The following is a 27,760-nucleotide window of genomic DNA, read 5'->3' as shown; positions in this document are numbered from 1 at the left end:
CATCCTTAGCAGGGCCAGGCTGTGGATATGAAGTGGGGTGAGGCTGGCAGGGCTGCCATTATGGGGAGCCCCTTCCATGTGCCTGGCCCACGTCAGGCCACCACAAGGCAAGGCTTCTGGAAACGTCACAGGGCAGTAGGTGGGAGAGGTGCCCTCACTGCCCCTGGGTTCCAGGTGGTGGTGGGGAATGCAGTGAGGTAAAGTGACCTACCCAAGGTCACAAGTCTGTCCAGGGGTAACCCCATCTCTGTGCTGCCCCTGCTGATGGATCATTCTTGCTCTCGGCCAGGTGAGCAGAGCAGAGGTGGGGGATGCAGGCCGCTATACCTGCGAGGCACTGAACCAGGCAGGCCGCTCGGAGAAGCACTACAACCTGAACGTCTGGGGTGAGGGTCTTGGGGGCTGGTCTGGGGTCCCTCCCGCTGCCCCTGCCGCAGCTAGCTCTCCTGCCCGCCCCCCCCCGAGGAATGCTGCCTCAGTGGTCCCAGGATACAGGCTTTCTCCACTGCCCATCCCTCTCCCTCCCCAGCCCACTACTCACCCCACATCTCTCTCTGTTCTGTTCATCCTCAGTGCCTCCTGTGTTCCCCTCAAGGGAACCCCGCACCCTGACCGTGACCGAGGGGCAAACCGCCAGGCTGTCCTGTGAATGTCGGGGCATCCCGTTCCCCAAGATCTCCTGGAGGAAGGACGGTATGATTGCTCCCCTCGCCCAGCCCCACCCTCGGTGCCCCTGCCCTCGCTGGGTGCCCCCCACCCCACAGCCTAGCTGAGCTGGAGACAGGTGGGCTTACGGCCCGGGGGGTAAGGGTGCTGGTTACAGAAGTGACGCTGCCTTCAGCCCCTCTCTGCTCGGTCCCCAAGTCTGCCAGGGGCCCCAGCCCCTCCCAGCCGGCGAGAGCTGGATTGGTCCTTAGGCCTCTCTTCCAGAAAGCCCTCCCTGACCCCCCCCTCCAGGCCAGGGCAGGGCCTCCTGGATACGGCCCCCGCGTGTTAACCTGTCATGTAGCCATCTCAGTCCTTCCGGGTCTGTTCTGCTATGAGTCTGAGCCCCGTGGGGCACTGTCTTGGCTACGGCTGAATTCCAGGTCAGTACCTGGTACAAAATAGGTGCTCAATAAATATTTGGAATTCATTCATTTAACCAATATTTACTGAGAGCCTCTCCGTGCCAGGCCCCCTTCTGGGCATTGGAAATATGGTGGTGGATTGGGGTAGTCAGATGATAAACCGAGAGTTAGTGAGTAACTTTGATGGAAAGTATTATCTATGGAGAAAAATAAAACTGAAAGAGGGAGAAGATGTTTGCAGTTTCAGGCTGGGTGACCAGGGATATTTCGCCAAGCAGAATTTAAGAAGGTGAGGGAGGGATGAACATGAGAATATTGCAGGGAAAAACATTTCAGGCAGCGGTATGAGCAGGTGCAAAGGCCCTGGGGCAGGAATAAGCCAAGCATGTTTCAAGAGCAGGCAAAGAGGAAATGGGCTGGAGCAGAGTCAGCAAGGGACAGGTACCAGGAGATGGTCACCAGAGTGATGGGGGCTGGATGGGAGGCCACTCTAATGTTCTTGACTTTTACCTTGGGAGGAATAGGGCTACCTCCTCTGGACAGAGGAGGACCACAATCCAATTTCTCTTCTAACAAATTCACCCTGCCAGCCGTGCTGAGAACAGACCATTGAGAGCGAGGGTGGCCCCTGAGAGGCTTGGTGCAGGGTTCCAGGCGGGAGATCCTGACCGCCTGGAGCAGGCAGTAGCCAGGAGGTGGCGAGAGGGGTCCAGAGTCTGGATGCCTTTCGAAGATAGTGCTGGCAGATGTCCTGCCAGGTTGGTCAGGAAGAGAGAAGGAGGAGTCGGGGTAACTTGAGGTTTTGGTCTGAGAGTCAGGAGAGGAGTACCAGCATCACCGAGAAGGAGAGACTGGGGGGCAGGTCTGGGGGCAGACCTAGAGTTTGGGGCTTGTTAATTTGGAGCCCTCTGTTAGGCACCCGATGAGATGTCAAGTGGGCAGTCAGGGGGAGGTGTCTGGAGCTGGAGGAGAAATCTGGGCTAGGGATCAGTCTGGGAGCAGCAAGGCAGACCAGCAGGGGAGAGAACATGGACAGAGAAAAGGTAAGGGGGAGCTGCTTGCTCTCCCTCCCCAGGTGCCTGCAGCTAGACGAATGGATCATTCGGTAGCCTTCGTTGAGCCCGACTATGTGTCAGGCCCCAAGGAGCTCCTAAGGATCCCAGGGAGGACGTGAGGCAGGGTCTGCCTTCCTGGGGGTCCCGGGCTGGGCTGGGATTCGGATGGGACACTGCTGTGCAGGCAGATCTGTGAAGAGGAGAAGCCTGGGGGTTGTGGGACCTCAGAGGGGGTGCCAGGAGCAGCTGTGGCACTCAGGGAAGACTTCTTGGTCGAGGTGATGTGGAAGCGGACACCTGAAGTTGTGAGCAGGAGTTGGCCAGGATGGGGGGAGGGGAGGACGAACGTTCTTTCTCGCTGCATCCAGGTCAGCCCTTGCCAGGGGAGGGGAACAGCCTTGAGCAGGTGTCAGCTGTGGGGCGGTTCCTGTACCTGGGACAGGCCCAGCTGGCCCAGGACGGCACGTACACCTGTGAGTGCAGCAACGTGGCGGGAAATAGCAGCCAGGACCAGCTGCTGGAGGTGCATGGTGAGCCGGGCTGGGATGACCTGAACCAGGTGGAAGGGGCCAGAAGGGGGGGCAACCAGGCACCCTGGTAGGGCCGACCACACCCTCCAGAATCCCCGCAAAGGCGGGAACGGTGGCAATGAGAGCTTAGACGGCTGGTGTTTTATGAACCACCCTCCCCCGCCCCCCGCCCAGTCAGCTTGCTCCAGCTCGTTAGCAGCATGAGAGAGGGACGACAGGGTCCCAAGCAGCCCCCATTGGCCCAGAGAAACCAAATAAATCTTGAAACAGTTGGAAACAAAGCAATATAAAATGTACGTGAAGCTCCCGGGTGGACTTGTCCTGCAGGGATGAAATTAGATACGCAGCTTTGTAAAAATCGTTCTGGAAAATAAAACCAGGAAGAGCATTGTTGAGCATCCCCCCCATGCAATAACACCCTGCCCCAAACGGTCCCAGTGACTGTCTAAGCTCCAGGAAGCGCCTGATTTCTGCAGAAGGAGACCCCACACAGACCGTCAGGGCTGTGCTGTGTGACCCTGGCCTCAAACAGCCGGCCTGCCCCTGATTCCCAGGGTGTGGGAGAGGGGCCGGGGGTACTGTTGTGACCCCATTATAGAGATGGAAAATGGGTGCCCCGAGAGGTGAGGTCACCTGGCAAGGTCAGCGCGTGGCTGGGGGAGCGTAGCCTGCGTGGGGCGGGCCTGGCCCGTGGCGAGTGTTCGGTGCCCATGGCCCCGGCGGCCTGCCCTGACAGGCGTTCTCCCCATCCTCAGTTCCCCCTCAGATCGCTGGCCCCCGGGAGCCCCCCACACAGGTCTCTGTGATCCAGGATGGGGAGGCCACTCTGCAGTGCAATGCCACAGGGAAGCCCCCACCCAGGGTGGCATGGGAGCGGGACGGCCGGCCACTGAGGGCCGAGCCTGGCCTGCGGCTGCAGAACCAGGGGCAGAGCCTGCACGTGGAGCGGGCTCAGGCTGCCCACAGTGGACGCTACAGCTGCGTGGCCGAGAACGTGGCCGGAAGGGCCGAGAGGAGGTTTGCGCTCTCCGTGCTGGGTGAGGACTGGCAGCGCGCTGGAGGAGGGCGGGGAGCGGGGCCGATTGGAGAGAGCAAGGCCACTCCAACCTGCGGGCACAGCCCCTTGTTCTCCCAGGAGTCGGGCCACTGCTGGGGCCACTGCTGGGGGGGAGCCTTGAATATTGCTCTCAAAATCAGGGCTGGCTCCAAATCGCCCTCATTTCCTCCCTCCTTCTCTCCCTTACTTGCTGTTCCTCTACTCCGTTCCTGGCCCTGGGGAAATAAGCAGTCTCTATCCTGTATGACTCATGTGTAATGGGGGGATCCAGGGCCTATGGTTAGGTGAGGTACTTCCCAACACTGTCATGGGAAGTCAGGGCGGCCTCCTGTAGGAGGTGACCTTTTAGCTGAAATGTAAAAGCTGAGTAGGAGTTAACCAGGTGCCGGGATGAGGGGAACAGTGTGCAGGACAGAGGGAACAGACTCTACAGAGGCCTGGAGGGGTGATATGGCACTTTCAGGGTGGCTGCAGCAGCCTCGTGATTCTAATCTTTTACTGAGCGCCTATTGTGTGCCTCAAGGTAGGGGCAGGAAGTGGTAAGAGATAAGGTGGGCAGGGCTGGGTTTAGGGAGGCCTCTCTCACTGTGCCCTCCCCCACCTCCCTGCCCCCCTCCATCCCCCAGGGATCCCTGGCGTCTCCCACTTATCCCCTTCTGATAGAGTGTGGCTTCCTTTTGGAGTGGATCCTTTAGAAAGTGCAGAGGTGCCACTTAACCACTGCTGTGTAGATTCAGGGAGTGTATCTGTGTTCCTCCTGGCTCTAGTTCCAGTCCTGTTGCTCAGCCTGGGCACTGTGCCAAGTGCTTGTTGAGTCCTCCTGGCATCCCATTCAGGTGTTTGCCTGAAGCCAAAGCCGAGCCTGTGGCCACCAGTCACTCCCTTTAGTGGGAGCCCCTCTGATCTTGTCGCTTCTGCTCCTCGGACTCTCCTGAGTCGGGGTGGGGGTCCTTGTGGGGGGACAGCTGTTAGGGGGCAGGGAAGGAGCATACAGCGCCCATCTGCATCCTGAATGTGGTTTCTCCTCTGTGTCTAGTGCCCCCAGAGCTCATCGGAGACTTGGACCCACTGACCAACGTCTCCGCTGCCTTGCACAGCCCCTTGACGCTCCTCTGTGAAGCCACAGGTGTCCCACCCCCAGGGGTCCGCTGGTTCCGAGGAGAGGAGCCCATCAGCCCCAGGGAGGACACCTACCTCTTGGCAGGTAAGGTGCCAGCCAGAGGAGTATCTGGTTATCAGGTCTGGCCCTCTGCCTCTGCCTCTGTTTATCACATGTCCATGACCTCTGACCCTTTGCTGCCAGGCCTGGTTGGGATAACCATTGAGCTGTTGGTCCCCCAAGAGTGCAACCAAAAACACTGGCTAGGTGAGGTACTCCAGGAAAAACAATGGGATTTAAATAAGTTCGGAAAAGATTTCCTGCTCTATTCCCCTCCTGAAGACTGACAGTGACTATTTGCGTAGTTTAGGTTCTGATAAGTCCTGCAGGGGAAAAAAAAAAAATTCTCACGGCCCATCTATAACATCCTCCAGAACAGTAACATACTTTTGAAATGCTGAGTTAAGCACCTTCTCTGAATATTCATCCTCTCCAGAAAGTTTGGTTTGTGATGGGTCTTACTGGTATACTAGTGGGGAAACTGAGGACCAGGAAGCAGTGTCCCATCCAAATCTTGCAGGAACTTCAAGACCACTGAAGCTCAGCTTCAGTGACTCAACAGTTGTTCCACACAGCCAAAGCCGGGATGGCAAATAAATTTTCCTCTGTGCACCACTTCTGAGCATTTGGTAGGGGCTACCAGATGCCTTGTGATAGGAATTCAGAGACTGTTTGTGGGAAGAAAGGAGCATGGCAATCCATCCGTGATGTCTGCCCTGGGTGCAGGAACAGCAGTAATGACATTTCCTGTGTATCTGCCTTCCCTGGGCAGGTCTTAGATGAGCCTTGATTGTATTCCCCTGGGAGAAACTGGCTTGCCTCTGAGAGGTCCTTGGGAGAAGGCGGCTTTTTCTCTAGGTCGGCTAGAATAGAATGTGGGCATCTGGCCTGGGCTAGGACTGCAGAGCCCATTGCTGTCCTTTAGCCCCAGCCAATCCCCAGAACCAGGGGTAGCCAGGGGACAGATCCTTCTTACTAGAACAGGGTCCTCAAGTTTACCCATGTGCCCGTCTAATGTCCAGGGGGCTCCCTCCATCTGTTTACCCTCCCGGGCCTCAGTTTCCCCATCTGAGGAAAGGAGCACTGGGGGAGGGGGACACACACACACACACATCTAATGACAACACCTGGTGCACTCCTGTTCCTGGTGAGCAGCCTGGGCTCAGCTTAGGACAGAGGTTGCTCATAGCTGTGCTTGCTTGGAGCCCACCCTTCTTCCTCCCCAGGCGGCTGGATGCTGAGGATGACCCGGGCACAGGAACAAGACAGAGGTTTCTACTCATGCCTGGCAAGCAACGAGGCTGGGGAGGTTCGGAGAAACTTCAGCGTCGAGGTCCTGGGTATGTCAGAGCCCCATCCTCCTGTGCACCCCACGGATTCCTCCTCCCTCACCTAGGAGCTTCTGGGGGCCCATGCCCAGGACTTAGGGCTCGTGCTATAGCAGGGGACTCAGCACAGGAAGGAGGGAGAGGCCAAGCCTTGTCTTCTTTGCCTAATCAGCAACCTCTGCTCTAAGGCTGCCGTGGAACTTTCTGGAAACAGCAGGGACTAACCCAAAGTGGAAGGGGGCAGATATTTTCAACACCACCCAGCTGCCTTCCTCTGATCAGGGCCTTCCCCCAGAGGCACTGGTACTTCCCTCAGCCAGAACTAAATGTTTATTGAACTTAACTGCCCCATGGGAGCAGGCACAAGGGAATGGGAAACTGAGGCACAGGGAAATGCAGGCAGCTGCCTTGGGCTCTTGGTTCTGGGCTCTTGCCTTCCTGCCTCACAATCGTTCAGCCAACCCTGGTCAGTAACCATCTGTCTCCCTGCTTCTCCCAGTTCCTCCCAGGATTGCGAACGAGGACCTGGAGGAGGCAGTCAAGGTCACCGAGGGGCAGACAGCTCAGCTGACATGCAACACCACAGGTAAGAGCCACACACACAGTGGGCTGGGAAGAAGCATGAGAAGACAGCTTCAGAGAGGAGGGGTTCCCGGGGGGTCCCAGCCTGCCCCCGGTCCCACTGCTCCCCACGGAGGGCCTCTCAAATCATGAACTTGGCCCCCCCACCCCCCCCCCCCCCCGCCCCGCTGGGCCCCCGCCCCCAAACCCCCCCCCCCCCCGCCCCGCCACTCCTCACCTGACTACAGACCTCTGCTTCCAGGACTTCCCACAAGGAGTCCTTGGCTGACCCCTTGGGCCCATGGGCTACCTCCACTGGGCTCCCACAGGCCCCAGGGCTTTCTTGTCCCAGCACTAAGCACACTGGACCGTAGTAACCCTGGAACATCTGTATACCCCAGTCGGGCTCAGAGGTCCTTGAGGACCCAAGGACTGCTTTGTCACCATGGTTTTCCCAGTGTCTGACAGAGTAAGCTCCCATTAATGCTTATGGACTGGGCTGGCTGGCTGGCTGGCTGGCTGGCTGGCTGGCTGGAAGGATGGATGGGGAGGTGGGTGGGTGGATGGAAGGATGGATGGATGGATGGATGGATGGACGGATGGACAGATGGAAGGATGAATGGAGAGGTGGGTGGATGGATGGATGGATGGTTGGATGGATGGGGAGGTGGGTGGATGGATGGATGGATGGGTGGATGGATGGATGGATGGACGGACGGACAGATGGAAGGATGAATGGAGAGGTGGGTGGATGGATGGATGGGGAGGTAGATGGGTGGGTGGATGGATGGATAGGTGAAAGGAATAACTTGCCTTTCTGCCTTGCCTGTCTACACCATGCCATCTCAGCCCACTCCTCCATAAGGAAACGGCAGTCAACCACATAGGAAAGGACCCAGGCCGGGCTTGATGGCTGCTCTGTGTCTTGCCCTGCTGCATGGGCCTCTGGGACTGAGATGAAGAATCCATGTCCTCTGCCCTATCCTGGAGCCGCCTCTGACCTCTTGGCCAACCTAGTCAGAAGCTGCTAAATTGTCCCACCTGCCTCTCCCCCTCCTTACAGGCCACCCACAGCCCAAGGTCACGTGGTTCAAAGATGGCCGGCCCCTGGCTGGTGGAGACGCCCACCTCATTTCTCCAGACGGAGCCCTCCTGCAGGTCCTCCAGGCCAACCTGTCCAGTTCTGGCCACTACTCCTGCGTTGCAGCCAACGCTGTGGGGGAGAAGACCAAACACTTCCAGCTTAGTGTCCTGGGTAAGTGCCGGGCCTCTTCCAGCCACCCTGGGTGCCGACGGGAGGTAGAACCAGGGTGACCAGCTCCTTACAGACAGCGTCCACAAAGCTCTCTCCTATTTTTTTCCCCATTTCTCCGGGTTCAACAATAGTAACACCACCACCACCACCACCACAAAATAATAGCTCTGTTAGCTGAACATTAGTCATGGGCTAGGCATTTGGACAGGCCTGATTGGTTGGTTCTTCACAACAAGCCTAGGAGATGGGAGATGTGCTTGTCCCTGTGTCAGCAGTGAAGCTCTGAGGCTTAGAGAGGTGACAGGGCCCCTAGGTGTACATCTCCCGAGGGCAATCAGCATGAACTGTCTTGTCGGGAGAAACAGGGAGCTAGTAGATGAGAGGGACACAGCCTGGCTTAATAAAAATCTGTTTCTAAAAATGCTGGTGGTAAAGGGGACAGTCCCCTGCGGGACCTGAAAGGGGAAATTTTAGGACCAATGAAAGCAGAGCTATTCTGCATTATCAGGGAACCCTCCGGAACACAGGCAGAACTGACAAGGCTCTGGTAAATCAGTAGACCATCTGGATGTTAAAAGACTACTGGGGAAATCCAGGCCGAAATTGTCCAGCTTCCCCTGTGGCATTGCTTAGTGGTAGAAAGCCTAGGCTCTGAAGCTAAACACCAGGGTCTGAGATTTTTCTGGATCCTTGGGCCCAGGGTTAGGGATCTCTGTTAACGATCACACCCCCTGCCTCCCCCACAGTGGTTCCCACCATCCTGGGAGTGACTGAGGACAGCGCGGAGGAGGAGGTGATGGTGACCATCAACAACCCCATTTCTCTGATCTGCGAGGCACTGGCCTTCCCCTCCGCCACCATCACCTGGATGAAGGATGGCACCCCATTTGAGGCTTCGAACAACATCCAGCTGCTCCCAGGTGATGCCCTGTGTAGGGGGGAGAAGCGAAAGGATAGGAGACGTGTTCTTGGGCCTGAGGTCATGTGACCAGGCCGGTGACCCTGGCTACTGTCCCTGCAAGCAGGCACCCACGGGCTGCAGATCTTGAATGCCCAGAAGGAAGATGCGGGCCAGTACACCTGTGTGGTCACCAATGAACTTGGGGAGGCCATGAAGAACTACCACGTTGAAGTGCTCAGTGAGTCAGGGACCCTCCAGGGCACCAGCAGGGCAGGCAGGAGGCTGCGTGGGAGCCCAGGGTCCCCTGGCACCTGAGCCCCACAGACACCCTTGGCGTCTTCCTGTGGCTTGTCTCCTCTGATGGTCTGAGGCGGCCAGGGCTGACTCAGGCACTTGAGGGCCCAGGGCCCCAGGAGATGGGGGAACGAGCGAGTTAGGCCTTGGGTTATGTGGACGCCCAGATCCACACCAGTCCTGGTTTCTTTCTGCCACCTGCACTGTGGTGTAGCCAGAGGCCCCACGACTTGAGACCCAGCACCCCCAGAATGGACCCCAGAGGTCACCCCAGGAATTCCCCTGCCCCAGACATGGCCTGTCCTGTAAACCGCTGACAACCAGCACTCTCTCCCCTAAGCGAACAGCCGCAGGAGCAGGTCCGTCTCCAGGGTCCTTGTTCCTCGGCTCTCGGGAACCTGCCCCCCATTTCTGGGACTGCCCTGGGTGCAGGGTGAGCCCTGGTTCTCAGCACCCCTTTCCTAGGCCTGCTCCTCAGACTCCCTTGTGGTTTTCAGTCCCCCCTTCCATCTCCAAAGACGACCCCTTGGGGGAGGCCAGTGTGAAGGAAGTGAAGACCAAGGTCAACAGTACCTTGACCCTGGAGTGTGAGTGCTGGGCTGTGCCCCCACCCACTATCAGCTGGTACAAGGATGGACAGGTAAGTGAGGAAGCTCCGGGGGGCCCCCTGCTTCTGCTTCGAACCTTCCAGAGAAGCCCGTCGGAGCACCTGGGCCCAGAGCCGGCCTGGGCCCTCCCCCACTTTATATTTTAACAAGAAATCCAGCTGTTTGTAGGGAACAGGCCTCCTCAACATTCAACTCTACATTTACCCATTTAACTCACGGTTTTTGAGCTGTATGGGTTTGGTGTTATAAAATTACCAGACCACTACCGTCCCTTCGTGTTGTATTTTTAAAATTTTATTAAAATATAAGTAGGCTTGGGGCACTTTGGTAGCGCAGTCAGTTGAGTGTCTGACTCTTGGTTTCGGCTTAGGTGTTGATCTCAGGTCATGAGATCGAGCCCTGCATTAGGCTCTGCACTCTGCATGGAGTCTGCATGAGATTCTCTGTCTCCCTCTCCCTCCGCCCCGCCCTCCACGCGCACTCTCTCTCTCAAATAAATAAATTACAAACTATATGTATATAATAAGTAGGCTCATCTGGGTACTTCCTGCCCCTCATTTCTGATCATTCCCCCTCTCTCACCCCCAGCCCGTGAAGCCCAACCAGCGGCTCCGCATCCTGGGCGAAGGCCGGCTGCTCCAGATCCAGCCCACGCAGGTCTCGGATTCGGGGCGATACCTGTGTGTAGCCGGCAACGTGGCCGGTGAGGATGACCAGGACTTCAGTGTGCTCATCCAGGGTGCGTGGGGGCCCGTGGGAATGGGGGGCGCCACCGCTGGGCGTGGGGAATGTCCGTGCTTCTGGAACAGTCTGGCAGGAGGACTCTGTTCCTGGTGGCTTCTTCCCTTTCTCATTGCTGGCTGCCATGTCTTACCTCCAGGCCCCTGGCCCCGGGCTCTCCCATTAACTGACTCCATGACCTGGGGCCACCATTGCCCTCCCCCCCGGCCTTGGTTTTACCTTGGTAAAATGCGGGTCATCAGCTCAGGGGGCCTCAAGGGCCCCCACCACTTCTGAAAGCCAATGATTTTGTACCTCTGTGCTCCAATAAACAAACTCTGGCTAAAACTTAGGATCTGGTGTCCTCCCCTGAGAGGTGTCAGCATGTCACGGGGAGTCTTTGAGGACATGAGCCACAGAGGGCAGGAACCTTATCCTAGGGCCAAACATGGTAGTTGCTCAATAAACACTGGCAGAAAGAATGAGTGAATTTAAAAACTGCCTTGACCTAAGGGATCTGCTCTAACCGTGCAGTCCCCACACCTGAGAGAGGCTAGCACGGGAGTCTCTCTGAGCAGAGGTGCATCCCCGTCCCTCGGCTGTGTGTTTTAATGGCTTTGTCCCCTTCCCCAGTGCCCCCCATGTTCCAGAAGCCGGACGACGCCAGTGCAACCTTCGAGATCCTGTCCAGGGAAGAAGAGGCGCGGGGTGGGGTGACGGAATACCGGGAGATTGTGGAGAACAACCCTGCCTACCTGCACTGTGACACCAATGCTATCCCACCCCCGGAGCTCACCTGGTACAGGGAAGACCAGCCACTCTCGGCCGCAGATGGGGTGTCTGTTCTGCAAGGTAGTTTAGAGTGCACAGAGAGCTTGGGGCATTTGCAGGCAGGGATCGGGGTTCTCCCACCTCAGAGCTGGGCTCCTTAACGGCCCTCACGTGTCCTTGGAGCTCTCCTGTGTGGCTGTGTGACCCCGGGCAGGCCACGCAACCACTCTGGGCCTTGGCCGCCTTCTGCAAACCTGGACTAGATGCTCCTTGCCTATTTGAAGGCAAGAACGGGGGCCCCCTTTGCCTCTGGTTTTTAGACCCGAGGTTCTCACCTGGGCCGTGCCCACCTCTGGGCCTCAAGGTCTGTAATGTCCTGGGATAACCGGCCAACGCTGGTGTCTTTCTCCACAGGGGGAGCCAGTTCCTTTAGTCAGATCTCATGAGGACCACACTCGGGGGGAGGGGGTGGGGGAGGAGGGGGTTCCAGGCGTAGAGCCCTGTTTATCATCTCATCAGCGGGGACTTGGTGACCTTTCAGCTTAGGATGTGTCCTGTGTCCTGTGTCCTGCCAGGCCTGGAGCAGTGGTGGGGCTGGCTGGGGGTGGAGATGAGGTGGTTTGCACGGGCTTCTAGACAAATAGGGTCATTCCAAGGCTTGTACTTTGGTGCTTGCAAAAGATAGCGGTCTCTTGGAGATGGAGAAGAGGCAATGCTTACTGAAAGCTGTTTGTCAGAAACCCCTGATTGACCCCTCAACCTGGCCACTGCCCTTGGACCCGGACACTGATCCAGATCCTGGGTACACAGTGAGCTCAGTCACATGCTGATTCCTACCTCAGATCCTGACCCGAGGTTAATCCCAGCCATCAGCTGACCCCACGCCCAGTTCTAGCCATTAACCTCCAACCCCACCATTGACCTCTGACCCCAGCCACTGACCCTTAATCATGGGCACATAGTAGTTGTGGTCACAAGTGGACCTTCATTCTGAACCTGACCATAGATTAATTTCACGTGTCAAGTGATCCCCACACGCAGCCACTGTTTCTCCAATCCTGCTCTGTCCCCGGCTCAGCAGGTAACAAGCCCCTAACCCTGGTCATGAGCACAGCACAGCCTGGGCCAGCGATCCCCCAACCCAGAACCCTGAACACAGGGTGACCCTAACCCGGCTCCGCTGGAGACCACCTCTAGCCCTGCAGAGATACCAGGGTCTGGCCCTGGCTGCCTCCTAATCACAGAGGGTCCCAGGTGACACCCCCCAGGACCCCCCACCCCTGATCGCTGCAGCCCAGGAGCTGCCTTACTGCTTCCCAAAGGCCTATCCCTGAACATCTGCCCAGCTCTCTGTCCCCTCCCTCTGCCTTCATTGAGGAGCCAGGCTCAGCGCTGCTGGGCACTCTTGGGAAGCCTCAGTTCTTCCATCTGTAATATGGGAGGAGGGGGAGCACCAGAGCCAGAGGCCAGGAAAATGCTCAGCCCGGGGCCTTCCCCACAGCAAGCAGGGCAGGCTGATTCTCTCTATTTCACAGAGGAGGTTGGGCAGTGATGTCTTCGGGGTCCCCGGCCTCCTTGCCCTCGTTCGGGTCTCTATCCTGTGTCCCTGCAGGAGGTCGGGTCCTGCAGATCCCCCTGGTGCGTGCGGAAGACGCTGGGAGGTATTCATGCAAGGCCTCCAATGAGGTGGGCGAGGACTGGCTGCACTACCAGCTGCTTGTGCTGAGTGAGTGGCTGGCTTGGGGCCGGAGGGTTTCGGTCTGCAACCCTACTGAAGGGGGTCAAGGCAGAGTGCACGTTCAGTCCTGCTGCACTGGGAGGTTGATCACGAAGGGCACGCAAGCTGGGACTGGGTTCAAATTCCAAGTGGCCTGCTTTCTAGCTGCATCACCTTGAGCCCATCACAGCCCTCCCGGTGCCCCAGATTCCTTAGCTGCATCAGGGCAGGGGGAGGAGGGCACCGGGCGACCTCGCCAGAGCCTGGCACCACGTGCTGCTCTCCCCTCCTTGCCCACCCTCTACCCCGGGGACCTTTCCCAGGCAGGCTGCCTGCTCCTCACCCTGCTCTCCCCTGCCCCCAGCCCCACCTGTGATCCTGGGTGACACGGAGGAGCTGGTGGAGGAGGTGACCGTCAACGCCAGCAGCACTGTCAGCCTGCGCTGCCCAGCTCTGGGCAACCCCATGCCCACCATCTCATGGCTCCAGAACGGGCTGCCCTTCTCCCCGAGCCCACAGCTGCAGGTCCTGGAGGACGGGCAAGTCTTGCAGGTCAGGGCGACCCCCAACTCAGGCTAAAGGCCGAAACTGCTGTGACCCGGTCCTGCTTGTCTGGGAACCAAGGAGCTGCCGTTATCTGTGCCAAATGAGGCTCTTGGCCTGGAAGCATGTTGGCGCAGCCAGGATTTAATTCAGCTCACCAAATAATCTTACGTGAGCAGCTTGCTGGCAGCACAGGGCCACACTTAGCACCTGAGAAGGACACGTACGCATGCCCAGCTAGAGCCCAGCGTGGCACCGAGCGGCCCTGCTTGGGGCCGGAGGGAGACTGTTGGCACCATGTAGTTTGCTACAGGGAATCATCCACCATCAATCTCACACTATGCCCCGAATGTCACAGAGAGCCTTGGGGGATGTGGGGGGGGGGTGTGCCTGTCCGCGGAGCCCCCTGAGCGCTGCTCCATACACACGGGTGGCCGAGAGCCCTCACAGCACTTCCTGGGGGAGCCCAGAGCCGGCAGGCCTGTGGTGTCTCCCAGGCACCTTCTCGCTGCGCCCGCAGGTCTCCACGGCGGAGGTGGCCGACGCCGCCAGCTACATGTGTGTGGCCGAGAACCCGGCGGGCTCCTCAGAGAAGCTCTTCACCCTCAGGGTACAAGGTGAGCTGGGCTGAGCAGTGGCTCCTGCGGGTTCCCAGCTGAGGGCTGGTGCTCTGGGCTGGCTGTGGCCCACTCCCTGGGTTAACCTTGTGGGCACACCCGGCCCCTCTTCCCGCCCGGAGGGGCACCGCCTCGTTGCTTCTAGCATCCTGGGCTCTGAGCCTGGGCGCACAGTGGATGGATCCCAGCTGGTGCCGGCCATCTCCTGGGACCCGGAGGGGACCCTGATCCCTGCGGGCCAACCCCAGATGATTTTAGGCAACATCGGAGGCCGCCAGGGAACGGCTCCTCCGAGGCCTTACAGCACCGTTACTGAGACGTACTGTATCCCTGGCGTGGGGCTGACACGTTCCCCAGACCAACCTCCCAGCAGAGCTAGGAAGCCAGCCCAAATATATAGCTCAGAGAAGTCACCCAGCAGGGGGTTTCCATCTCACTGGCCATGAGTTCTGCCTCTAGCTGTGGGGCAGCTGTGGCCGCAAGGACAGAGGGATGACAGCGCGGAGCACTCCAGGTCTAGGACCTGAGCCCGAATTGATACTTCAGCTCTGCCGCTGACCCGCTGAGTGGCTTTGGGGAAGTGACTCTCCCTCTCTGATCTCTGAGCCCCGTGTTCTCACCTGTGAGGCAGCTATGACATCCGGGGGGTGTTGCACAGCCTTGTTTGACGATGCGCCAAGGCAAGGCACCAAGAGCTCCTCAAGGCCGTGTTCCACTCTCTGGCTCTCGGCCCCCTGCCGGAATGTGTTCTCATGGGTCTTTCTTTCTCCTGGCGGCTGCGGGGACAGCCCCCCCACGAATCACAGGTCCGAACTTGGAGCAGGTCACTGCCATCGTCAACAGCACTGTCTCCCTGTCCTGTGACGTCCATGCTCACCCGAGCCCTGAGGTCACGTGGTCCCGGGACAGCCAGGCTCTCTCCCTGGGAAAAGAGATCTTCCTCCTGCCTGGTGGGTAAACTGAGGCTCGGAGCCCAGCCTGAGGCTCTGTGGGGAGTCGGAGTTGCTTCCTCCAACCTGGGACCAGACAGGGAGTCTGGGAAGGCCTGGGGCCTGGGGTCTGCTCTCTGGTGTAAGGGGGCTGGCTCCCCCGGCAGGCACCCACACCTTGCAGCTGGCCCGGGCACAGCCGTCAGACTCCGGGATATATGCGTGTGAGGCCCTCAATGCTGCCGGCCGAGACCAGAAGCTGGTGCAGCTTAGCGTGCTGGGTATGTCCTGTCTGCCCCCCAAACTGCACTGTGCCCCACTCCCCCACTCCTTCAGTGAGCCCTCAGCCCCGCACCCCGAGGCAGCACAGCCAGGAGAGGGGCAGCTGGCCCTGGGGAAGGCTGGGATGCCCACACTCTCTGAGCAGCGTGGTGGGGAGATCCTGGTCTGTAGAGCTGGACACACTGGGTTTGAGACTCAGCTGTACACGTATTTCCTCTGTGACCTTGGGCAAGTCACTCTCCCTCTCGGAGCCTCGGGCCTCCCAGGTGTAAGTGGACAGTTGGCATAAGGATTAAATGAGGGCATATGAGCACTTACCCCGTGCCGGGCACACAGTGCGCTCTTAAGTCAATGAGGGGACAGTGGGAGCCACGGGAGCTGGCCCAGGAAAGGCCCTTCCCAAGCCTGATTGACCAGAGGTTCTCGGCATGGAGCCTGTTTCCGGGCTCCTGGTCTTCAGAATCCTCCTGGGGAAAAGCTGGCCCAAGTTGTCGTGAGCCAGCACTCACTGGAAGGTTCCTTTTAGCCCTGGCCTAGTTGATTTATTTGTGTGGGTTCACCTACTGTGTGCGTGTCAGACACTGCCAGGCCCTGTGGGCTCACAGCCCAGGGTGGGGGTGGGGGCTTCTACATTGGTCTGCTGGAAGGACGTGGGCTCCGGGGACCCCTAGGGAGGGCTCTAACCCAGCCGGGGCCTGCCTTGTGTCGGAAAGAGCCCAGGACGGCCATCGGAGCATCTCCCCATCTAGGAGGCTGAGGCCCAGAGAAGGCAGGAGGCTGTGCCCAGGTCACCCAGCAGGTCCTTGGCACGCTGACCTGGACTCTCTTCCTCCAACTCCCTGGGTCTGTGCCATCCCTGGGGCGGGCTCTTCCGTGTGACGCTGTGGGTCTCCATCGGCCATTACCCACGGCTGGAGCCATGGAGGCTGGCGTGCCTCACGCTGCTCACCTGCTGCCCCAGTTCCCCCCATGTTCAGGCAGCCTCCCAGTGGCCCCCAGGATACCATCGTGGTCCGGGCCGGGGACAAAGCAGTCCTGAGCTGTGAGACCGACTCACTCCCTGAGCCGACCGTGAGCTGGCACAAGGATGGGCAGCCCCTGGTCCTGGCACAGCGCACCCAGGCTCTGCTCGGGGGGCAGAGGCTGGAGATCCAGGACACCCAGGTGAGCAGCCCATGGCATCGGCAGCCGTGGGTGGCTGTGGGTGCCGGTCCTGGCGAGCCTGGGAGATGGGGCTGGGCAGCTGCGTGGCAGGGCATGGGGACTGCCGCCTCCTCAGCCCACAGGACCTCACCGTGAGTTGATGAGCAGCCCCCAGGCGGAAGCCATGAGAAGAGCACAGGGCTCCAATCTGGTCCCAAACTGGCCTTGAGCAAGTCCGTTCCCAATCACCTGCCTCCGCTTTCCTGGGATCTAGAAGCCTGTTCCAGGCCCCTCTGGCTATGACTCTCTGGGAGTTTGCTCTGTCCACCCTCCCTGGTGTAGATTAGACACTCACAAGTGTTTGCTGGATGCATATTGGCTGCCCCTCTGGGAAACGGTGCTGGGTCCCTCTCTCCTGGCCCAGTGCTGTCCCCACAGCGAGGGACTTTTCCCTCCAGGCAGGCCCAGGGGAGGGTGGGGGTCTGGAACCTGCGCACTTACCTCCTAATCACCCTCCTGCTTCTTGAAGTTCCTGGGGGAAGGCCAGGGGGTCCTATCTCCTCTGGCTTCCCAGGCAGGACCAGCATATCTGGGGAGTCCCTTCTCCAGAAGGTTCTGTGGCCTGGGTGTTTTGGGGGAGCCCTCGGTACCCCCATCCCAGCACCATGTACACCATCACCATGTGCTCTTTGTCCTAGGTATTGGATAAAGGTTTATACAGCTGTAAAGTCAGTAATACAGCCGGGGAGGCCATGCGGACATTTGTCCTCACTGTCCAGGGTAAGCTGGGGACCAGCCTGAGGGCCTTGCCGTGGGACCCCGAGCAGCACACAGGGCTGCCCAGGGTGGGAAGGGCAGTTGCTAGAAAGAGGCAGTGGCCCTGAGTGTGTAGGGCACAGGATTTGGCATTGAAAAGACCAGGATTGGAACAGCACTGCCCATGACTTGCTCTTGGGGTGCAACAGAACACCTTGATTCCTCTGAGCCTCGGGTTTGTCTTCGGTCAAAGGAGCAAAGGCAGTACCTGCCTCCCTAGATGTATGGGAAGCATTCAGTTGATGGGCTGCCATGAATGTATCTATAAAGTGCCAGGCACGAGCCTGTCATGCGAGCCCTGGGAGGGGAGCCCTCAGAGATCAGATGGTTGGAGTCCTGGGACCATGTCACCTGGGGGGCCTGCTCCATCAGCCCAAGAATGGAGCACAGGGGCGCCTGGGTGGCTCAGTTGGTTAAGCGACTGCCTTCGGCTCAGGTCCATGGTCCTGGAGTCCCGGGATCGAGTCCCACGTCGGGCTCCCTGCTGAGCAGGGAGTCTGCTTCTCCCTCTGACCCTCCCCCCTCTCATGTGCTCTCTCTCTCTCTCATTCTCACTCTCTCAAAATAAATAATAAATAAATCTTAAAAAAAAAAAAAAGAAGAATGGAGCACAGATGGCATTTGACTGGATGTGACTCAAGGTGGGGGTATGGGGAAGCTCAGCTAGGGAAGCAAGGGATGAAGACTCAGCCAGATTTGCTTGGGGTCAGATGTTATGTCGGTTAGAGTAGACTCTGCTGTGTAACAAAGAGATCCCAAAACAGTGGATTAAATGAGAGAGAACGTTACCTCTCTCCTACAAAAGCCCAGGAGTGAGCGTCTAGGCTGGTGGATAGCTCAGGGCCTACCAAGTGGAAGTAAATTACCTTAATTGCCCCAGAAGTAAATTGTCCCCAGAAGGCAAAGCCAGTGACCTCTCCACCAGATGAGCAGTGGATGGATCCAGCCGGGAGCCATATTGAATACCATTGTTTGGAATTACTGACACCAGGTGTGCCGTTTAAAGCCTTCTCCTGATGGCTACATTGATGAGTGGTGGGAAGGGGGAAGATCTGGTCCCTGAAGACAAATAGGATTCACCCTGAGCACAGCCATTTTTGTTCCACTGGTAGTGGTTGCCCGGGATGTGTGACCTCTTCCTGGCCGAGCAAGAGAGGGTGTCTGGATCGATTAGTGATGTCTGCCCTGGCATAGGCTAAGAACTCCTGGTGCAGTAGCCATTCACTCACCATCCTTGGGCTGAGTGGACCCCTCTGGACTCTGCCTTGTAAATGTTTTGAAATAGACTGATGCAGGTTCTATTTACAGCTTTGATCAAAACAACCTGTATCTCTACCTATGGCAAAGCATAAAATGTCAACTACTAACCAGAACGAAGAGCTGCTGGGGTATCCCTAACTAGCCCCCGTGGAAGGAAGGGGGCCGCAGGGTCTCAGGACTGTGGCAATCTGGCATCTCCCCCACAGTGCCCCCAACGTTTGAGAACCCCAAGACAGAGAAAGTGAGCCAGGTGGCCGGGAGCCCCCTGGTCCTGAGCTGTGACGTGACCGGGGTCCCGGCACCTGCTGTGACCTGGATGAAGGACAGAATGCCTGTTGGTGAGTGTATTGTATCCCTTCGGTGCCGAATACTCCTTTCTGTGCTGCCGTGATCACGAAGGGGGAGGAGTTGTTGGTTGTCGCTGTTCCCGGCAAAATGGAAGGCGGCAGTGTCCTGTCTCTCCCGCCCCTGTTGGCCCTTGAAATCCCGATGCTGAGAACTCTTCCGTGGGGGCTCGAAGGCTCCCTGTGTTTGTGGCCACAGTCGTCTCCCACGAGATGGGTGGATGCAGGGTGGGTGCTGAGGGCCCAGCTGGCCTGACCCCAGGCTTGGCGTCGGCCTCCAAAGCTGCTCCTCCCCCTGGAATTCAGCTCTGTCCAGCCCGGCTGCTGCTCGCCTCCCTGTCTAGGCCTTCATCCCTGTCCAGCTCTCTTCTCCTCCCATCCCGGGGCCCCAGCAGAACCTTCCTCTTGTCAGGTGGGAAACAGCCAGCTCCCTGCCCCTGGCCTTTCCCATTCCGGCTGCCCCGACGCCAGTCCTGGGCCCACTCCAAGCCTCCAGTGCCGTCTCCACACAGGGAAGAAGGGGTCTCAAAGTGCAGCTCTGAGGCGGTCGCTCGTCTGCTGAAATCCTGTGGCCGTAGTCCTCAGAAACACAGCCCAGGAGGCCCTGCGGGGCTCAGCCAGCCCACCTCCCCCTGCCCCACACCGGGCCCCCACACACCCAGCTGCTCTTGGCTGCTTCTCCCACAAACCCTTCTCTGTCTCTGTCTCTCTGTCTCTCTCGTCTCTGTTTCCCTCCCCCATCCCCTCTCCCTCTCTCAAAAACAGCTTTATCAAGATTTATGTACTATACGATTTACCCGTGTAAAGCTTCTAATTCCATTATTTTGACTATATTCGCAGACCATCCCCACAGTCCATTTTAGAACATTTTTATCACCCAAAAGGCAACCCCTCACCCATTACCTTACACCCCTCGTTCCCCCGCAAACCGCTGCCAACCCCAGCACCGGGCGGCCACTGACTCTATAGATTTGCCAGTTCTGGACATTTCCTATCGGTGGAATCATACAATATGTGGCCTTTTCTGACGGGCTTTTCCACTTAGCATCCTGTTTCCAAGGTCCACCTCTGTTGTAGCGTGTGTCCATTCTGCATTCCTTCTTTTAGGTTAAATTAAATTTTTTTCACTCTTTCTTATGGCTGACCGTTCCACTGTGTAGCTCTGTCCTATTTGGTTTATCTTTTCATCAGTTGGTGGACATTCAGGTTGTTTCCACCCTGGGGCTGTGGTGAACAGTGTGCTGTGAAGGTTCGGGGACGAGTGTTTGTGGGGCGTACGCTCTCCTTTCTCTTCCAATTACACCTACTGCGGAGCCGCTCCGGGCCCCGTTCTCCACCTCCTTCCTTGGCACACGCTCTTTCCTCCCCGAAATACCCCCCCCCACCCCCCCCGAACACCTCTACTGGCCGGTTCACACCCACTTGGTCCCGCTGAGACCTGCCTCCTCCGAAGACGTGCCTGACCCCTCCCGGCTCCATCAGGGGCTTCACGGGGCTGGTCACGCAGGATCACGCGTGTCTCACTGTCTCTGATGCACGTGGAGCCCCTTGAGGCCAGGGGCTGTGCTTTACTCGGCCTTGAACCCCAAGCTCACAGCTGGACACGTGGTAGCTACTCAGTAGATTTTGTGTTGAGAGACTGGCTGTACCAGTGAGGACCCGGGGGAGGGTGGCCCAGCCTGGGCTCAGGCAGAGGTGCGGCTGCAGAGAACGGGGGCCATTCCAGGCTGGGGTGGGTGTGCAGCCTGAGCAGAGGCCCTGGGGTGCCCCTCATGGGACCTGCATGGGGACCAGGAAGTGGTCAGTGGGTGGCTGGTTCACCCTGCTTGGCAGCCTTGGGGGGTGGGGGTGGGCAGGGTGAAGCTGGAGCGAGGGTGGGGGTGAGGTGGGCCCCAGGGTCCACAGGAAGAGGAGCAAGTCCTGGACACTAAAGGGGAGTGGGGTATCCTGGCAAGGAATGTCCCCAGTGGAAGGAAATAGGGAAGGGCTGTAAGGCACAGAGCAATGAGAGACCCGGCCGAGGAAGGTCATGCTGTAGCCGGCAAGAGACCCTGCCCCTGGCTGGGCCTCAGTTTCCCTGTGAGTACAAGAGGCCGGTGGGTGATGCAAAGGTTCCAGGGATCTTGTGAGTGCGGGAGATGGGCACCCGCTCGGAGGAGTCACATGACTTTCTTGTCCGGGCCCAGTGGCGGCACCTCGGGTGGTGGGTCTGGGCAGGTGAGGGCCTGGCACGTCTCTCCACCCCAGAGAGCAGCGTGGCGCATGGTGTGGTCTCCCGCGGGGGCCGCCTCCAGCTGAGTCGCTTGCAGCCCGCCCAGGCTGGCACCTACACTTGCGTGGCCGAGAACACCCAGGCCGAGGCCCGCAAGGACTTCGTAGTGGCTGTGCTGGGTACGTCTGCCCCCTACACTCCCCCCCCCACCCATGTCCCACCCCCTCGCCAGCCCCTGCCACGGCCCCGGGCCTCACCACAGCACCTGCCACAGTGGCCCCCCAGATCCGGAGCTCGGGCGTCACCCAGGAGCACAGTGTCCTGGAGGGACAGGAGGTGCGGCTGGACTGTGAGGCGGATGGGCAGCCACCGCCCGATGTGACCTGGCTGAAGGACGGTGGCCCGCTGGACCAGGGCGTGGGCCCCCACCTCCGGTAAGGCCTGGCCTGTGCCCTCCCGGGTCCCCAGGCATCACCCACAGACCCTTACGTGCCGGCTCTCGGCTCTCCGCCCCCGGGCAGGTTCTCCCTGGACGGCAGCGCCCTGGTGCTGAAGGGCCTGAAGGCCGAGGACTCGGGTGCCTACACCTGCGTGGCCCACAGCACGGCCGGGGAGGACGCCAGGCTGCACACAGTGAGCGTGCTGGGTGAGCAGCTGAGGGGTGCGGAGAGGTGGGGGTCCGCCATCTGCGGCAGCCCGGCCACGGTGGGGCCTCCACCGGGGCATCTGGACGGGGTTGCCGGGGCCAGGGTGCAGGAGACCGGCCTCAAGCCCCAGCCGGGCCATCCTCTGACCTCTCTGGGCCTCTGCATCCTGTTCTTAGCCAGAGACCCAAGCGCTCCCAGCCCCGGGGTGCGACAGGAGAGTCGGGGAATAGGGGAGGTGCACATAGAGCCATGGGGTGAACCTGTGCCCCCATGTGGTGGGCTTCAGCCTCACCTGGCAAGGCTGTGGCTCTGAGCACCCCATACAAGAAGGTTGCTGCTTCCTGGAATTTGCCTGAGAGGAGCCCATCTCCCCCACCCGGACCCTTTCCCTAAACCCCCTTACCACCCACCTTTTTCTCTCTACCCACCCCCAGTCCCTCCCACCATCGAGCAGTGGGCAGAGAGCTCAGGGACCCTGGTGAGCAGGCTCGGGGAGCTGGTGACCATGGCCTGCCCCGTCCGGGGCTCTGCACCCATCCGTGTGAGCTGGCTCAAGGACGGCCTGCCCCTCCCGCTTTCCCAGCGCACTCTCCTTCACAGCTCTGGCCGCACGCTCAGGTAGGGAAGAGGCTCCTCAGCCCCTGGGCCACCTGGTCCCAGACCCACTCTTCAGGCAGCTTGGGTTTCAGAACACCTCTGAATGGTTTTCAAATAAAAATAGTATAAACATACAGAGGTTTATGATGGGGAGAGTGAGGGTCCCCCACCCCCCAAATAGAGCTCCAGAGATAAAGGGGGCCTCTGCCCTCAGGCTCTTACAGCCCAGGGAGGGAGGCACAGATCCAGGTGATGACATCTGCTTGTATCCAACTCAGCCTGCCTTGGGGTGGAGGAAATCAGGAAAGCCTTCCTGGAAGAAGGTTTCTGAGCAAAGTCTTCACACATTCTTAAATCTTTTGGAGTGCTGGCTGTTGCAGGTGCAGTTCCAGGCACTGGGACAGAGCAGTGAGCAAACTAAAGCCCCTGACCTACTGCTGCTTGATCAGGGGAGGAGAATGGAAATTAAACAGCTGTAACAGAGGAATGTCACTAGGGATATGTGCTCTGAAGAACAAAGTAGGGTGAAGAATAAATGGGAGGTGGCAGGGGAGGCTGGTGTTTTAGGGTGGTCAGTGATAGGCACTGTCAGAGAAGGTGATGTTTGCACAGAGGTGGAAGGAGTCAAGAGAGGGAGCTGGGTGAATTCCGTGGGGAAGAGCTTCCAGGCAGGGTGTTGGAACAGCAAGTTCAAAGGCCCTGAGGTGGGCATGTGCCTGTGTGTTCAAGGAATAGGGTGGGTGAGATTGAAGGGAGACCGGGTGACATAGGACTTGTAAGTCCTTCAAAAGACCTAGGTTTTCCTAAGGACAGATGAAGAGCCAGTGTGTGTGTGTGTTGGGGGGGGGTGTAAAGTAGAGAAGCCTCATGATATAACTTACATTTTTTTAATGGTAAAATACACATAAAATTTATCATTTTAACCATTTTTTATTAAGATTTTTTATTTATTTATTTGAGAGAGAGAGAATGGTAGAGAGAGAGCACGAGAGGGAAGAGGGTCAGAGGGAGAAGCAGACTCCCCGTCAAGCAGGGAGCCCGACGTGGGACTCGATCCCGGGACTCCGGGATCATGACCTGAGCCGAAGGCAGTCGCTTAACCAACTGAGCCACCCAGGCGCCCCATTTTAACCATTTTTAAGTGTACAGTTCAGGAGCATTAAGTACATTCACACAATGATCCGACCATCACCCCTATCCATCTCCAGAACGTTCTCATCTTCCCAAACTGAAACTGTGTCCCCGTTTCCCCCCGTACTCCCCCCATCCTTGGCAACCCCCATTCTACCTCCTATCCCTATGAACTTGACAGCTCTAAGGACGTCGATATCGGTGGACTCATGCGGTATTTTTCTTTTTGTGACTGGTCTTATCCCACTCGGCATCATGCCCTCAAGTCTCCTCCACATTGTAGCAGGTATCAGAATTCCCTGACTTTTTAAGGCTGAGTCATATTCCATGGTACAGACAGACCACACCTTGTTCATTCATTCATCTGTCAGCAGACATGTGGATTGCTCCCACTTTTTGGCTACTGTGCATAATGCTGTTATAAACGTGGGTGTGCAAATATCTGTTCAAGTCTCTAAATTCTTTTGGGTTGTGACTTAGGTTTTTAGAGGATCCTTCTGACTACTGGGTAGACAAGAGACCATGGGGCCAAGGGCAGGGCGGGAGGGGGGTGAGGGGGAGATGCCGTGCGGCCTGGGTCACAGCCATGGTGATGGAGGTGGTCAGAGGTGGGAAGCAGGAGGAGTGGAGCCAGGCTCTGCAGCCTGCCTCCAGGAACCTGGAAGGCTGAGGTCCACGGAAGGTGTTTCCTGAGATCGGACCATAGTGCGGATGGGCAGGTTGAAGTGGAGACCCGAGTTCTGTTTGAATATGTTGGTTTGAGAGGTTCTTAGGCATCCAGGGAGGGTGTGAGCCAGGTGTTTGCTACTCCCCTCAGGAGTTCAGGGATATAGACGTTTGGGGGCTGTGGGCAGACAGGCAGTGTTGGAAGCCAGGACGGGCTGCAGCTCCCTCCCGCCCCCGCAAGTGTGAGTGTGGACTGTACCCCCGGCGGCTGGTATTAGGATGGGTCTAAGGTCTCAGGAAGGAGAAGTGGGCAGGAGGATGGGGAGGGTGGAGGAGGCACTCCAGGAAAGCGTGCTGTCCTGGGAGCCGAGCAGAGACATGTTTCAGGGTCACGGGGGACACTGACAAGACCAGCTCAGGAGGACTGGTCGGGGCCAGAGGGACTTCGAGAGGAGCTGGGGGGCACAGACAGGGGAGGTGACTCAGATGAGTCTTAAAGGTGAAAAGGAATGGTCTAGAAGAGGGGTGAGGGCAGGCAGGTGTCCCACTCCTTGGATGGGACAGCGCAGCCCGCGGAATTGGGAAAGCAGGAAGTCTGGCCCCAGAGGGAGGGGGGTCAGAGAAGGCAGCAGGGGCCAGGGAGTCTGGGGCTTTACTCTGGGGGCCCCAGGGAGCCAAGAAAGGGGGTTAGGCAGAGGCTGGGCCTGTTCAGGTGGGGGTTTCCGAGCTGCCTCTCTGGCAGGTAAGCCACCGGGGGACAGCATAAGAGGGACCGTTTCCATGGAGCCACCCTCCCCTCCCCCCTTTTCCCCTCCCCCCTTCCCCGGGGGGTTTCAGGATTTACCAGGTGCAGTTGGCAGATTCTGGCGTCTACACCTGTGTGGCCGCAAGCCCAGCTGGCGTGACCGACAGGAACTTCACCTTGCAGGTGCACGGTATGGACCAAGGCATGGCGGGGAGGGAGGGGCTTGTTGGAGAATAAGTGCTTCGTTTGGCCTTAGGGCGCAAACACAGAGACTCTGTCTTTGATTCACTTGGCTGCTCATTCATTCATCTTGCAAGCAGCCGTTGGACACTGTGGTGTGCCAGGGCCTTACCAGGCCCCGGGATGCAGCAGGGAGCAGAGGTGGTCAGGAGGTCAGTGCAGGAAACAGCTCTGTGAAGAGGCAACCACAATCCCGGGCAACTAGTGACACCAGGGGAAGGACAGGGAGCTGTGGGAGCACAGAGGAGGGCTTCTTCAACTGGCCTGGGGAGTTCAGGGAAGGCTTCCCAGAGGAGGTGAGGTCTAAGCTGAAGACTGGAGATGAGAAGGAATTGTCCAGGAGAAGGGCGTTCTGACCAATGTGGGAACAGCCTGTGCGAAGGTCCAAGCGTGAGGGCCCCCTGGCGCGGAATGAAAGGACTCCTGCCCACTCTTTTGCCCTGCGCAGTGCCCCCTGTCCTGGAGCCCATGGAGTTCCAGAATGATGTGGCAGTAGTCCGCGGCTCCTCGGTGGTCCTCCCCTGTGAAGCCCGGGGAAGCCCCCTGCCCCTAGTGTCGTGGATGAAGGATGGGGAGCCCTTGTTGCCCCAGAGCCTGGAACAGGGGCCCAGCCTGCAGCTGGAGACAGCAGGAGCTGGTGACTCGGGGACCTACTCCTGCGTGGCCGTGAGCGAGGCGGGGGAAGCCAGGAGGCATTTCCAGCTGACAGTGATGGGTGAGTCACCTGCGCCCGGCACCAGCTTCTCTGGGCCTGGGTGCAGGGTGGGCCTCCGGGGGTGATGGAGAAGGTGGTGAGGAGGTGAGTCCCCTGGTGGATCTCCCCAGGGGCTGCCGCCTGGGTGCAGGCTCTGGGGGAAAGGCAGGCTCATACGGGATGCTGACCTTGCTGCTACATAGAAGGGCTGGCTGCATGGCCCTTCATTCTCCTGGGGCTGCGCTCTTCAGCTTTGTCCCCCAGACCTTGTAAAGCAGGGACAAAGAGCCGCTGAAACCTTGGAAAGATCTGGGTCCGCTGTATCTTCCCCTCCACACTGTGTGCTTGCTGGTTTTAAAGCACAAATAATTGGCCCAGGCAAAGGGGCCCCTGGTTTCTGGTGTTCTGGGCCCCATCTGTGGTCAGCCTTGGGATGGTGGGGTGTGGGAGATGGACCCCAGCTCCCAGTGCTCTGGGCGCAGCTGCCATGGCGGACCCTGGGCGGGTGTCTTGCAGATCCCCCCTACATCGAGGACTCAGGCCAGCCTGCAGAGCTCTTGCTGACCCCCGGCTCCCCCTTGGAGCTCCACTGCGATGCCCGGGGCACCCCCCCGCCCAACATCACCTGGCATAAGGATGGACAGGCCCTGAGCAGGCCTGAGGACAGCGGCAGGGTGCTCCAGATGGAGGGCGTGCAGGTGCTGCTGGCCCACTGCTGTGGGATGAGGCTGGGGGAAGGGGCGGGAGAGGAAAAGGACCGGGCAGTACTTGGCAGTTAGGCTGAGCTCCTCCTTTGTGCGGGCTGAGCATGTGGAGACCACCCACCTGGGCCATGCCCTCAAGGGCTCCCAGCCAAGTCAGAGCCAAGGCTGATGCAGAAACCAGATAACTCCCCAGCCCAACCAGAGAAGGGCTGGTGCAGTCAAGGGGCACTTCCTGGAGGAGGCAGGCTTTGCCCTAGCCAGAAAGCGAGGGTGAGGTGGAGCTAGAGAAGAAGCATCCCAGAGAGGGCAGTGATTGGAAAGGCAGGGTGGCAGACTCAGCCAGCCTGAGGCTGCATCCTCAGTCCATAGTTGTGGAGGAAGCAGACCGGATCGGGTGGTGGGCAGGCCGGGGCCAGAGGCGGTTGCTCACCCTGCTCCATCCCCAGGTGGGCGATGCTGGGCTGTACACTTGCCTGGCCCAGAGCCCTGCTGGCGAAGTCGAGAAGAGCTTTCGGGTCAGGGTTCAAGGTAGGGGGTGCCGGGGGCGAGGCAGGAGAGGGAGGCAGGATGGGGCCTGCCGGAGCAGGTCCGTCTCTCACACCCTCTCTGCTGCCCGCCTAGGCCCCCCACATGTTATTGGGCCCCGAGGCCCCCGCTCCGTGGTCGGCCTGGCTCCAGGGCAGCTCGTTCTGGAGTGCTCGGTGGAGGCCGAGCCAGCACCTGAGATTGAATGGCACCGGGATGGCATTCTGCTGCAGGTGGGTGCCAGGCTGGGGACCTGGGGGCACCGCCTTCTGTGCCGCTCAGGCCCCAGACCCTGCAGACTAGATCCTCGGTGCTGAGGGAGGGCCTCGTGCCAGCACTTCGCGTCCCTGCTTTCCTGGTGTCCTGCACGCCTGTTATTATTGTCATCCCCATTTTATGGATGGGGACCCTGAGGCAAAGCTAGGATTTACATCCTGGCTTCTAATGCATAGCTATGTTCTTCCCGTTACACCTTCGAGCTACACGTCGTGGCTGGGTGACCCAGGGCTAGTTACTGAGGTTCTCTGTGCTTACCCGGCCCCGAAGTGGGGACCAAGGATTGTAGGTCTTCTGGAAGCTCCAGCTCATGATCCAGGCATGAGCCCCCTCTGCAACATCCCCAACAGACAGAGCCCAGGG

The 27,760-nt window shown here is 58.8% G+C and overlaps 1 protein-coding gene across 1 annotated transcript in view; it reads left to right on the top strand.

Moving 5' to 3' along the window:
- Positions 1 to 27,760, top strand: part of HMCN2 (hemicentin 2) — a 148,242-nt gene that overhangs the window by 87,754 nt on the left and 32,728 nt on the right. The window contains exons 42-71 of the mRNA XM_025888527.2: positions 290 to 386; positions 574 to 693; positions 2,494 to 2,655; positions 3,411 to 3,692; positions 4,749 to 4,916; positions 6,098 to 6,211; positions 6,699 to 6,785; positions 7,824 to 8,015; positions 8,762 to 8,935; positions 9,041 to 9,154; positions 9,708 to 9,850; positions 10,407 to 10,557; positions 11,172 to 11,390; positions 12,922 to 13,035; positions 13,391 to 13,578; positions 14,090 to 14,186; positions 14,975 to 15,136; positions 15,283 to 15,396; positions 16,359 to 16,561; positions 17,239 to 17,320; positions 18,823 to 18,954; positions 21,208 to 21,351; positions 21,447 to 21,606; positions 21,694 to 21,818; positions 22,254 to 22,437; positions 25,051 to 25,148; positions 25,647 to 25,913; positions 26,409 to 26,590; positions 27,043 to 27,124; positions 27,218 to 27,354. Of these exons, the coding sequence (XP_025744312.1) occupies positions 290 to 386; positions 574 to 693; positions 2,494 to 2,655; positions 3,411 to 3,692; positions 4,749 to 4,916; positions 6,098 to 6,211; positions 6,699 to 6,785; positions 7,824 to 8,015; positions 8,762 to 8,935; positions 9,041 to 9,154; positions 9,708 to 9,850; positions 10,407 to 10,557; positions 11,172 to 11,390; positions 12,922 to 13,035; positions 13,391 to 13,578; positions 14,090 to 14,186; positions 14,975 to 15,136; positions 15,283 to 15,396; positions 16,359 to 16,561; positions 17,239 to 17,320; positions 18,823 to 18,954; positions 21,208 to 21,351; positions 21,447 to 21,606; positions 21,694 to 21,818; positions 22,254 to 22,437; positions 25,051 to 25,148; positions 25,647 to 25,913; positions 26,409 to 26,590; positions 27,043 to 27,124; positions 27,218 to 27,354 (4,494 nt within the window). The remainder of the gene's footprint in view (positions 1 to 289; positions 387 to 573; positions 694 to 2,493; positions 2,656 to 3,410; positions 3,693 to 4,748; positions 4,917 to 6,097; positions 6,212 to 6,698; positions 6,786 to 7,823; positions 8,016 to 8,761; positions 8,936 to 9,040; positions 9,155 to 9,707; positions 9,851 to 10,406; positions 10,558 to 11,171; positions 11,391 to 12,921; positions 13,036 to 13,390; positions 13,579 to 14,089; positions 14,187 to 14,974; positions 15,137 to 15,282; positions 15,397 to 16,358; positions 16,562 to 17,238; positions 17,321 to 18,822; positions 18,955 to 21,207; positions 21,352 to 21,446; positions 21,607 to 21,693; positions 21,819 to 22,253; positions 22,438 to 25,050; positions 25,149 to 25,646; positions 25,914 to 26,408; positions 26,591 to 27,042; positions 27,125 to 27,217; positions 27,355 to 27,760) is intronic.

Source organism: Callorhinus ursinus, unplaced genomic scaffold, assembly GCF_003265705.2.
Source record: "Callorhinus ursinus isolate GAN/ISIS: 27379988/994484 unplaced genomic scaffold, GSC_fseal_2.0 scaffold24, whole genome shotgun sequence".
Taxonomy (NCBI): domain Eukaryota; kingdom Metazoa; phylum Chordata; class Mammalia; order Carnivora; family Otariidae; genus Callorhinus; species Callorhinus ursinus.
This window is presented reverse-complemented; position numbering and strand designations above follow the sequence as displayed.